General features: G+C 36.1%; 1 protein-coding gene across 2 annotated transcripts; it reads left to right on the top strand.

Moving 5' to 3' along the window:
• The first annotated feature begins 5,640 nt into the window (after window positions 1–5,640).
• Window positions 5,641–7,156, top strand: LOC113051539 (NAD(P)(+)--arginine ADP-ribosyltransferase 2-like). Of its 2 annotated transcripts, none has more exons than XM_026215391.1 (3): window positions 5,641–5,793; window positions 5,882–5,997; window positions 6,073–7,156. In XM_026215391.1, the coding sequence occupies exons 2-3, from the start codon at window positions 5,947–5,949 to the stop codon at window positions 6,820–6,822; spliced, it is 801 nt and encodes a 266-aa protein (XP_026071176.1). In that variant the 5' UTR covers window positions 5,641–5,793; window positions 5,882–5,946; the 3' UTR covers window positions 6,823–7,156. The 2 variants fall into 2 exon arrangements, with proteins under 2 accessions (XP_026071176.1, XP_026071185.1); XM_026215400.1 differs by having other exon boundaries at window positions 5,657–5,793; window positions 5,893–5,997.
• The last annotated feature ends 5,509 nt before the right edge of the window (window positions 7,157–12,665 follow it).

The following is a 12,665-nucleotide window of genomic DNA, read 5'->3' as shown; positions in this document are numbered from 1 at the left end:
TTAACTGTATATTACTCTATTCATCTCAGTTACATATGGTAACCCTCGTTCCCTGAAGGACGGAATGGAGATGTCACGAATTGAGATATTGCTTCGATAGACCAATCTATCGAACTTTAAACTACATGAGTCAATGCACATTGGCATAAAATGATTGCCTCCAGCTGCTTCTGATCACAACATGAGTATAATAAGGCAGCAGGTGCAGTGCATACCAGCTTTTCATCGACGAGACAAACTGGTGACCTGGCAGCTCAGCAGTGGTACAGCAACCATGGCAACAGGACATTGCCATCCCTCCTTCAGGGAATGAGGGTTACCATACATAACCAAGACATTCCCTGTCAGTCGGTCACTCTTGACATCACATCAGTGGCTGAATTGCAAAACCCCTACCAAAGCACCATGGGTGCTGCCCCTTCCAGTGCCCTCTGCAAGCCCCTTGCACTCCTATAAGGTGTAGGCTGGGGCTCAGAACAAGTAGTTCCACTCACCATTGTCAAACCCAGACAGCAAGCAATTTCAGCCCAGAACCGGCCCACATCTGGCCCGCGTGAAATCCATGTGGGCCAAATGTGAGCCAAAATTGCTTTCTGTCTGGGAAGTACTACCTCACTGACTGAGACCCAGTATATGGATAATACCAGGTAAATGTACCCGTTCCGCTTGGAACAGGGACACTGCGGAAGCCTCATCCTTCCTAAAGGAGTTTTCAGAAGTAAATATACATAACATTTGTTTAGGTGTATATGGAAAAATTTGGGGCGATTAAAACCCTCTTGGGAAAACACAGGCTCTAAGGCTATACTATGGACTATACACATACAAGTCCTGCTTAGGTCTCAATATAGAACCCAGCCTTCCACAGCTCTCACAGATTTATCATGAAGGCCTGGGGACGGATATCCCGCCACGTCCAGCTGCCAAGGGTGATGGAGGACAGCTCTCCTTCTGTTGTGGAGACCGACATCTGGATCAGTTAAGGCCCACTGAATACCACTGGTATGCTCTTTGAAGAGGGCCTAGTGTCCATGGGTTGCTCTACTAGATCAGGGGTGCAAGAGGAGTGATAGTCCCCAAAGGGTTGGCTTTCTGCATGGTTTGGCACCACTGTAATCCTCAAACCATCCACGCCACTGCCGGAAGTGGTTCTCATCTGTCGGCTGCCAGAACGAGCCCCAGATCATGGTAGCAGAACTACTGAAGTTAGCAGAGACTATTTCGCAGCTCTGAGATGGTCATCTGTGGGAACATGACTTATCCACGAAGGCCAAGTCTGCAAGCTCATTGCCCAGACACATGAGGCAGCGATCCTGACCATCACCCGATGTCATGTAACCACCGCACCCAGAAACGCATGGGTGAAATGGCATCCTTATAAGGACCTTATAAGGATCCTGTCATCTTTACAAAGACGCACCCCTGAAGCTCTTTTAGAGAAATTTGCTCTTTAGGAAATGCTCTTTTAGTGCTGAAGCGATAGGCTGGTATGCCTTGCACCTGCTGCCTTAGTATACTCACGCTGTAATCAGCAGCAACTGGATGCAATAATTGCGTCCAATGTGCATGCCTCATTTAGTTTACACTCTAAGTATATTGGTCTATCGAAGCAATATCCCAATTCATCAGTCACCAAGGTGCAGAGATGTATAAAGTACTAGAGACCCATACTTGAGTAAAAGTACAAGTGCTCTATCAAAAAAGTGACTTGAGTAGAAGTAGAAGTGCTCTTTAAGCATCACACTTAAGTAGAAGTACTAAAGTATTCAACATTTTTTGTACTTAAGTATTGCAAGTAGTCTATTTTAAAATTTACTACTCAAGTACTGAAAGTAAAAGTAGAAGTATTGTGTTATGTAGCTGTTAAAGAAAGTAGTCAAAAGTTTGAACATATTGTTTTTACTATTTCAAATGATTAACCTAAAGGACAATCACAATTCCTTTGACTGTAACTTCTTGTAAACAAAAAACGGTTACTAGGTTTAGTTAGCCCAATTTGCAAAATGATGTCATTAATAACTTACCCTAGTGTTTTTTCAAACCCCTAAGACATCAGAGGGTCATTTAGAATTTTTTGAAGCATGGAAAATACATTTTGGTCCAAAAATAGCAAAAACTACGACTTTATTCAGCATTGTCTTCTCTTCCGTGTCTGTTGTAAGACAGTTAAAAACAAATCAGTTTGTGATATCTGGTTCGCGAACGAATCATTCGATGTAACCGGATCTTTTTGAAACAGTCCACCAAATCGAATTGAATCGTTTTAAACAGTTTGCGTCTCCAATACGCATTAATACCCAGATGAATTAAGCTGTTAACTTGTTTAATGTGTCTGACACTCACTCTGAGTTAAAACAAACCAATATCCCGGAGTAATTCATTGACTCAAACAGTACACTGACTGAACTGATGTGAAGAGAGAACTGAAGATGAACACCGAGCCAGATAATGACTCGTTCACGAGTCAAGAACCGTTTCTGTCAGACGCGTCTGATTCGTGAACCGATGAGCTGATGATACTGCACATGTGTGATTTAGCGTGAAGCAAACCGATACACAGAGCGTCTGAACCGAACTGATTCTTTTGGTGATTGATTCTGAACTCATTCTGTGTTAATGTTATGAGCCCAGGTGCAGTAAACGCCAATGACGCCATTGCATCGAGCGCAAAAGAATCGGTGAACTGTTTTCTTCAACTGGTTTATTGAATCGAACTGTCAGAAAGAACTAACGTTACTGGTCATCCGAGAACCGATGCAACCGGTTCTTGACTCGTGAACGAGTCATTATCTGGCTCGGCTCGCTGTTCATTTCTCTCTTCACAGCAGTTCAGTCAGCACGCGCAGTCTTCTTAATCGCTTGTTTCGCTCAATGATTGGTAACATTATTATAATTGTAACGAGTAACGATGCAGCACATAAAAAAATATCGGAGTAAAAGTATTAAACTCAGCGAAAATATGTACCGAAGTAAAAGTGGAAGTAGGAGAAAAAAATAATACTCCAGTAAAGTACAGATACCGCCTTTTAGTACTTAAGTACAGTAGTGAAGTAGTTCTACTTTGTTACTATACATCTCTGCCAAGGTGACGTTGAGAGTGACCGACTGAAAGGGAATGACTAGAGAATCTGAGGGATTCGACTGAATAAAGATGCTGCTGATCATTGAGGCTCTTCTTCTCATTTTAGCTGCTCTAGGACAGGTAAGCTTGTGTTCTAGTATGAATTTTACAGACATGAGTACTGATGATTGATCATTATGAGTCCTGTTGCTGCAGGATCACAGAACAGCTGCTGCAAAAAAGATATATACATTGGATATGGCACCAAATTCCACTGATATTAAATATGACTGATGCACAGAGAAAATGGCAAACTTGGTGACAACAAAATATCTGCAGATGGAAATCAATAACTCTACTGAATTTAAAAATACTTGGCATGATGGTGAAAATAAAACCAATAATCCAGATGATAATTTGAAACAGATTCATTCAGTTGCCATTTATATGTACACGAACAATAATTCTGTTGTATATCAAAATTTCAACAATGCTTTCCATAGTGAGAAACAAAAATACAAATTCAGTACACTCTATTGGCTTTACTTTTTGTTAACATATGCAACACTAGTGACTAGCATGTTATTAACATGACTAGCATGTTGTTAGCATTATTAGCAAGTGACTAACATTTCATTAGCATTATTCAGCCAAGTGACCAATTAGCTTAGGGTGGTTTTAGATATATTCTCAGTAGAGAGCTTTTAAGGTTTGTTATGGTAGTAGACAGCTTAAATACACCATAAGTCTTATTTTATAAAGCATTGCACTTCCTCAATCAAAGTGTATGGGGTTTTAGATGGATTTGGTAGTCTGGTTTACGAAAACCATAAGCTGGATCAGTAAGAAAAGATATAGAAAACCCAGTCAGAGCAGTCTGAAGTTTTGACCCGAGTTTGGTGGTTCTAGCTTGAAAGCTCTAAGAGGAGATAGTGTCTAAAATTTGGCTCATAAGAAAAATAATAATAACTAGAATGAAAAGTTAGTGAACTAACTTTGATGTTGGCTTGGCTTGCGCCGCGCTCGTTGTGGTGTGTGTGTGTGTGACTGACAGAAAGCCTCCACGGCGCGCATGAGAGATCTCACAGACAAAAGTCTTAATATGATCGCACATTAGAAATGTTTGGTAAGATAAAATGTGCACGATAACATTATTAAGCAAAAATACATAGTACATAAATTTTTTCCCCTCCAGTACCAAAAGCAGAACCGATACCGTCAATTCTTACTGATACTACGTTCTTTCATAATTTAGCACCGGGGCCATTTTAATACCGGGTTTCGGTACCCATCCCTAGTCATCAGTCCATGTCTCGCAGCGCCACATACTGGTCTGGCATGTATACTACGTATGTATACTATGTATCGATTTTTGTCAGTTTTGGTTTCATGTGAAAACAGATATTTTTTGAGACGAGGAAAAAAATAAGATCTGATAGAGACAGCTCTGGCTGTGTGGGGACCTAGCTTCAAGCCTGGTTTCACATAGATGATTATCTTATAGTGCGCGATGAGTGCGGACTCATTGTATGTGAGCTCAGACGGGAAAGACTGTACCTCGTGTTGGCTTAATATGCATTATTTTACGAGAGAATATTTGTTTTTGACATGACTTAATTTAATGATAGAGACTTCAAGCTCTCTTTAGATATACTATATTTCTCAGGTCATTTTCATTCATGTTAGTGACTAATTTCAGGAAGATTTTCACAGATACTGAATGCATAAAGCGCACCATATTTGTTTGATTTATTTAAAAAAAAAAAAAAATGTGTAGTGTAGGCTATAAAAATAATAGGGCACTTGTGTATTTTTCAGACATTATTAAATCAATGAAAGAACTATGAGTTTATCTTTGTAGTGTATTTTCTAGGTTTGATTACTTGAAAAATAAAGTAAACTTGGAAGTAACTTGAAAGTAAAGTAGTTAGTAATCTGATTACTTTTTTTAAATGCAGTAATCAGTAAAGTAATCAAATTACAATTTTAAAGAAGAAATTAGTCATTTGTAGTGGATTACATTTTTTGATTGACTTACTCAAAACTGAAGAACACAAATATCAGTTTGTTCAGTTTTACGGTCATAAAAGGACAATAAGTTATTCATCACTTTAAAGACAGAAGGTGAAATGAAATTATACCCCATAAATAGACTTTGTTCGTTATCTTTGAAATAAAGAAACGTACTGTATGTCCTTGACATTTTCTCCTACTTTGCATCAGTCATGTTAATGAATTATTACACTTTTGGGGAACAGATATAACATGAACAGAAAAATATTTTTTTTTTACATTTTTTAATGAAAACTGATGAAACTCCTCTCTAGACCAGATCAGGAAATGATTATGCAAACTAAACTGAATAATATTAATTCAATTTCAACCCAAAGAACAACTGATCTGGAGTAAAAGCCTGAGGCGTGTGAAGTTTTGTTTCACATCTAACCAGAAGCCCAGAGTTTGTCCAGTGTGAAACCACACATAGACATTCACACGTAGACCTTTATGATGAGCTCAACTGTTTGTTTAACACACTTCAGCTGTTATATCCCACAACACACACACACACACACACACATTATCAGTGGTATAAAACAGCTCCCATCTCTTGTGTTGAAGAGTCGTTGTTGTCTGACTGTGACTTTTCTGATGTTCTAATCTAATTGTTGCTCCTGAACTCCAGAAAAATACTGAAAACAGAATCTGACAGAAAGAGACAACAGTATTCTCAGGTAAGTTTGGGCTTAAAGTAAAAGTCAATGTAATGCTTCCATCAGTGAATGTCACAGTCAGGTTTAATTGCATAGTGTTTGTTTATAGGTTGTTTTCAGCATCTGATCTTCACTAGATCTACTAGATCATCTGAGAGATTCGACTGAATCAAGATGCTGCTGATCATTGAAGCTCTTCTTCTCATTTTAGCTGCTCTAGGACAGGTAAGCTTGTGTTCTAGTATGAATATTACTGACATGGATACTGATGATTGATAATTATGATTCCTGTTGCTGCAGGATCACAGAGCAGCTGCTGCCACAGGAGAGATTTATACATTGGATATGGCACCAAATTCTGTTGATGATCAATATGATGGATGCACAGAGAAAATGGCAAACTTGGTGAAAACAAAATATCTGCAGCAGGAAATGAATAAATGTACTGATTTTAAAAACACTTGGCTTGATGGTAAAAATAAAGCCAAGAATCCAGAGGATAATTTGAAACAGATTCATTCAGTTGCCATTTATGTGTACACTAACAATAATTCTGTTGTATATCGAAAGTTCAACAACGCTGTCCGTAGTGAAAAACAAAAGTACAAAGACGGTACATTCTCATGGTATTCACTTCACTTTTTGTTAACAGATGCAACACAGATTCTGAAGAAAACACAAACTAAATGCTATTTAACGTATCGTGGTACTACAGTTGAATTTGCTAAGGATGTTGTGAACAAAGAAATTCGTTTCGGCTCATTTACATCCTCCTCTTTTGATAAAGCAGTAGCAAGTGGTTTCGGACCTAAATCTTGTTTTGAAATTGAAACTTGTAAAGGTGTTTCTGTGATAAAATACTCCAAGTATCCTGACCAGAAAGAGGTGTTGATTCCTCCGTATGAGAAGTTTAAAGTCACTGCTGTCATGACAAAAGAGGAGAAAGGAGCCTGGTGTGACACTGTGTTCATTCTGAAAAGCACTGGAACAGTAAGTTACCTGAACTGTGTTGTTGATGTAAAACTAGTTAAAGACAGGGCCAAACTTTAAATCTTTGTTGACCGTATTTCTTCAAGGGTGAAAGTTGTTTCTATTATAATATATGATTGCTTGATTAATTCTGAATTTTTTTTTTTTTAATAATAATCTCAAGCTTTTAAGTAAATCAACAATGATGCTTTGCACTGTAATAAAAGTTAGCAATCATCTGCTTTGTCTTCTTTTGACCAATTTTAACATGTTACTCTGTAAGCTGTTTATGGGAAAACTAAGTAGACTGTAAACTGTATTCTATTTACATGAAAATGTTATATTAAACCATAAACGCTATATTGTTTATGTAATTCTTGTTATTAAAGCTTAAAAATTTATCATATTTTCACAAGGATCCTAAACGATTAAATATGTAGAATGATATTGTCTCTCTTATATTCGTCTTCTATAACAAATGACCAGTAAAATTAGGTGCTTCAGAAAATGATCAACCTTAATAGTAAGTATTAAATATAAGCTGTTTCATTTTCTGTACAACTTATTTATTTATTTATTTATTTTTTTTGGGGGGGGGGATTCTGTGTAAAAGATGTGTAGTAGTTTCTGGATTTCCAAATCCAGTTTCCTCTGTGTCTTGCCTTTAATTTCCATCTCAAGGTCCATGTGAAGCTTTATTTTGTTCACTTCAATCTTGCCCTCTGCCAGCTCTATCTGTAAAACACCTAACAATTAGCACAGCAGGATTTGTGCATAATGTAGATTTACTTTAGGCAATTTGAACTGTTACCAGGCTGCTTATCAGACTGCACAGCATCTGGAACCTGTTTAAAATATATTTTATATTAGCAACACATTGCTAACTACTGTACTTATCCATCATGGACAAAAAATGTACACAAATATATATATATATATATTTATTTATTTTTTTTTTTTTTATTTTTTTTTTTTTTAAATATGCATCAAGTCACCTACCAGCCTGCAAAATGTTATTGTACTAAATCTTGACTTGCTGCCAGGTCCTTTTTTTTCCAGACATGCTTGTTCTTTAAGAACTGATAAGAGTGATAAAATAAATACACGATTATTCAATTTAGATTAGATAAAATCAATTAGAAAAAAAAAGAAAAGCTTAATAGATATAGATAAAAGTAATATATGAGAGATGAAATAGACAGATAAAATGAACACAATAGATAAGATACTGTAGATGTGCATTGTGGATAAGCCTGGCAGACAATAGCAGACTGATTTGAACGCGCAATTAGTTCAAATAACCAGTGTTCCACTAAAGCCATCATAATTATAATTCAAGGAGTTACCTATCCACAAACTAACAGTTGACGCTTTGCCTTAAATTAGACCAGTGGACATTGTTACGGTTTTGTTTTGGGTTTCTTTTCTGTTCTAGTTTTCTTCTCTTTCATAGGTTACCAGATAAGGATCTACACCTGTTACCAATTTGGGACTCCATTTAAGGTGTCTGGCCTTTGTTGGAAGAGGAGCTTTCGTCCAGATCCTGCATTTGTGCTCCGAAGCTGGACTTGACCTTTGTTAATTGTTTATTTCTTCATTGCTGTTTATTTATCACCTTGACATGACATATTCGGTGCATTCCAAACTCGATATATATATATATATATATACTGTAGCCCCCTGAAGGGAATTTTGGAGTGAAAACAAAGAATTGAAGGGTTGTTCAAAACTGAAGTGCTCAAACAAAATGTGAGATGAGAGCCTCCTTGATTGTTTTGTTGAGATGACACAGAAGTGCATTGCAAAAAAACTTACACCCTTCATCCCTTCGAATCCCTGACTCTGGAGGGAAGGAGTTAGGGCATACGGATGAGCCCTTCTGAAAGGAACACAGGGTATATCATGTTTCCAAGAGTTTATATAATGTGGCCACGACAAAACTAAGCAAACCAAACAAGTCCCACTCTAGTTTTTCTAACTTGGACTTTGGAGAAATCTAATCCGTAAAGTGTTTGAACACACTTATTTGTTATCTGCAAAGCGCATACTTCTGTTATTATTTAACACTGTTGTCCCAGAAATACATGTGCATTTTGGACCTAAAAAGGCTGTGAAGCAGGGGGAAGAATCTGTGGATGTCTAATTTTGTTGATGGTTAAATGTTCATTTATGAAGAGTGTCACTTATCCAGGTCAAAGGGTTACAGTAATCTACAATGACCCTGATAACCGGTGCATGTTCTTAATTTAGTTTTATGTTCTGCTCAAGTCAGTAAAAATAATTCTGAACAAGTTACATAATTTATACATAGTTATTACAATATATATATATATATATATATATATATATATATATATATATATATATATATATATATATATATATATATATATATATATATATATATATATATATATTTAATCAACTGGAGTATGTATAAATACAAACCTGAACTGCAAGGGCAAAATACTTTATGGTAAAAGACTTTGTCCAGCGTCTGTTATTCAGTACATGAGGGACTCAACTTATGCCACTGACCAAATACAATGTAAATTTATAAGGTAGTTGTTAAGTTTTGGGAATTTGGTAGGATTATGGATGTTATGTATTATATGTACTTTATGAGCACTAATAAACAGCCATTATGTTAATAATAGGCATGATAATAAACAACTAGTTATTAGTGAGAATTGGACCCTATACTAAAGTGTATATAAATTTAATCAACTGGAGTATGTATAAATAAAAACCTGAACTGCAAGGGCAAAAGACTATAATTTGTTTTTTCTTTGTCCAGCCAAATGATTTAGGACACTGGAATTCTGGCCATTAGATGTTTTAGTAATTAAAATGATTTTCATTAAAAAAAAAATGATTTTCAAAAAAATCCTGACCACAAACTTGACTTTTGACCCCCCCCCCTTTTTTTTTAAGTTACCCTCCTCTGTCTCTGTATTGTCTGCAAAAAGAGAGAAGTCACACCAAGGCAAAAGGCAGTAACTTCCCCATTATCAATCTTCGGTTGCTGATAACCATTTACAAAATCATTATAGTAACAATGTGAATAATCTGCATTATGAAAGAAAAAAAAATAAACTGGGTAAAAAAAAAGAATTAAACAACTTATTTACGATTATTGCTGGAAAGTTATTTAGTATTTGCTTCTTTGCAGTGCTTTGTTGTATGGAGGAGTTTGGGAGATCACAATCTATCTAATTCATTTGTCTAATGCATCTTTTGTGTTTCTTACCAACCTCGACCATAATATCTCCATTTCAAAGCCACCTCGACCATAATTTTCCCTCGAGAGCAATGGGCCATTCTTAAAAACAGCCACTCATCAATATTTGTTTTACCTGCACTTTTATTCAGTATGTGAATGTATGTGTCAGAAGTTCTTCAGTGACAGATGAATGATTATACACAGGCAACCTGTTGTTTAAACATGGGAAACTTTAATGGACAGTTAAACAAAGGCAGAATACAAAGAGCCCACTTGACTGAGGAGGATTCATCAACTTCTGCAAACAAAGCATACACGTACAAGTAAATTATTATATGAATGTATGCTTAATTTTTTCCATGTTGTGAGAAATGGCTGCATTTAAGAAAAAAACTCTTCTGCTTGTGCAAAGTGGTTACAGCACCACACAGTGGTCAAAGTGGACTTAACCCAGACTTGGTACCAAATTCCAAAAGGGTCATATAACTTTCTGCCATTTTGAACTGATTCAAATAATGTTTTTATCATTTTTACTCTGTCAAAGTTTGACTTAATGCCACCAAATTTGGTTCAAATCATCACTGTGCTTGGCTTTGTGATTTAATGGCTTTATTTACAATATAGATCTGTCTAAATGTTTGAGCTCAGTGATGGTATCAGTGATACTTCTGCTGATGTACGACCCATATAGTGTAGTCCTAAATAAAAATGAACCGAAGGATGTAATAATGTTCACATGTACATTTTATATATTCATATGAATATTTTGTAATATCATCCCCTTCACACGTGTGGATTTCAAAACATATTTTTGTAAAAAAAAAAAAAATTAGTTTTGCTATGATAAAGAGAGGAGGATGTACAGTAAAACAGCCGAACTGAACCTCTTCAAAATTATTATCATATGTGTATGTAGAGAGAGAGAGAGAGAGAGAGCATCTGTTATTCAGTACATGAGGGACTCAACTTATGCCACTAACCAAATACAATGTAAATTTATAAGGTAGTTGTTAAGATTTGGGTAGGATTATAGATGTCATGCATTATATGTACTTTATAAGCACTAATAAACAGCCAATATGTTAATAATAGGCATGATAATAAACAACTAGTTATAAGTGAGAATTGGACCCTATATAAAGTGTTACCATAAAAAAATAAATAAAACATTTCTGTAATCAATTTCATGAATTATATTCATATTGGGAAGTCATGGCCTAGTGGTTAGAGAGTTTGACACCTAACCCTAGGGTTGTGGGTTTGAGTCTCGGGTCGGCAATACCACAACTGAGGTGCCCTTGAGCAAGGCACTGAACTCTCAACTACTCCCTGGGCACCGCAGCATAAATGGCTGCCCACTGCTGTGTGTGTGTGCACTTTGGATGGGTTAAATTCAGAGCATGAATTCTGAGTATGGGTCACCATACTTGGCTGTATGTCACTTTCATATTCTAACAGGCAGGTGATTTCATATTCAGTTTACAATTGCAAAATGATCAGGATTGAAACAATAAAACAATTTTAGTAACTATTATAATTAAAAACAGAAATGCATCATCTTAACATTCAGAATTAACTTGAAACAATTGTTTCTCAGACACTGAATGATATTCTTCCTGACACAGAAGTGTAACGGAAAAAGATTAAAGTCTGTGGTAATGCAAATTAAATGATTGTGGTTTAAAATCTGCATATATAAATATGTCCATTATGGTTCATTTATATATTTTTCTTAACTGGCAAATATAAGGAAAAGGAGTGACCTTGCAACACTGGAGTCCCACTTATATTGTGTAACAAACGCTCTTCCTGGTCAGCATTACAAAACTGAAATTTCCAGAGTTTTTATTATTCAGTGCTCTCTGATGCTTGATGACTGAAGTCTTATCTTTCAAAAGATTTCAAAATTGTGTCTGTATAGTCAAAGGTGTTCAAGAACAGAACTTTGGGGGGTGGGGGAAGGGGGGTTATCATTTGTTACATCCTATAAAGAATTTTTTCAGCAGAATTTTATATTTTTTGGCCTCTCTGGCTTAATTTGATATGGTTTGAAATGAGACAGGAAACAGAGTAAAGAGAGTAAAAGGGAACCGGAATGGGAAAAGACCACCAGCCTGAACTCGAGATAAGCAGAGATAGAAGAAATCTCAAGGGAACCAAACACGTTTATTTTAGAATGTGCACAAGTGCAGTTTCACATCGAGATGCAAAGCTTCTCTAGAAAAAAAAAAAAAAAAAAAAAAAAAAATGTGAAATGAGGACCTGAGAGTGAAATGACAAAAGAAACACAGCAGTCTCATGAACACTTCAAATAACCACACAATGTTGTCCAATGTAAGAGGATATTTCACTTTGAAAGTGCTGCAAAATGTGGAAGGAGCAAAATGATATTTTGTAGAAATGTTTTTCAAACAAGCCTGTTTCCTCATGAAAGGCAGTGTTATGATGTCTATCATCCACTGACATCTATTCAGATAGCTAAATATTTAAACATTAATCTGATGATGCTAAATCCCCATGCTTTTCGAGTTAGTATATTGACAGCAAATGTCTCTCATTGAAAGAGCAGTGGTGGCATCATTGCATAAAAGATTGCAAACACACAGAACTCTTTGACAGGCAGCATTTATTGGCCATTGAGTGACTGAGAAAGGATTGAAAAAGTTGTCTTTTGTCTTCTGTGCCTGTTAATTTCTCTAAT

Source organism: Carassius auratus, chromosome 3 (genome assembly GCF_003368295.1).
Source record: "Carassius auratus strain Wakin chromosome 3, ASM336829v1, whole genome shotgun sequence".
Lineage (NCBI taxonomy): Eukaryota > Metazoa > Chordata > Actinopteri > Cypriniformes > Cyprinidae > Carassius > Carassius auratus.
The sequence above is the reverse complement of the archived record's forward strand: the minus strand, read 5'-3'. Positions and strand labels throughout refer to the sequence as shown.

Coding starts and splice junctions, on each gene's coding strand:
- LOC113051539 (XM_026215391.1), top strand. CDS start 5,947: ATGCTGCTGATCATTGAAGCTCTTCTTCTCATTTTAGCTGCTCTAGGA. Junction 5,998..6,072: donor TTTTAGCTGCTCTAGGACAG/GTAAGCTTGTGT, acceptor CTGTTGCTGCAG/GATCACAGAGCAGCTGCTGC.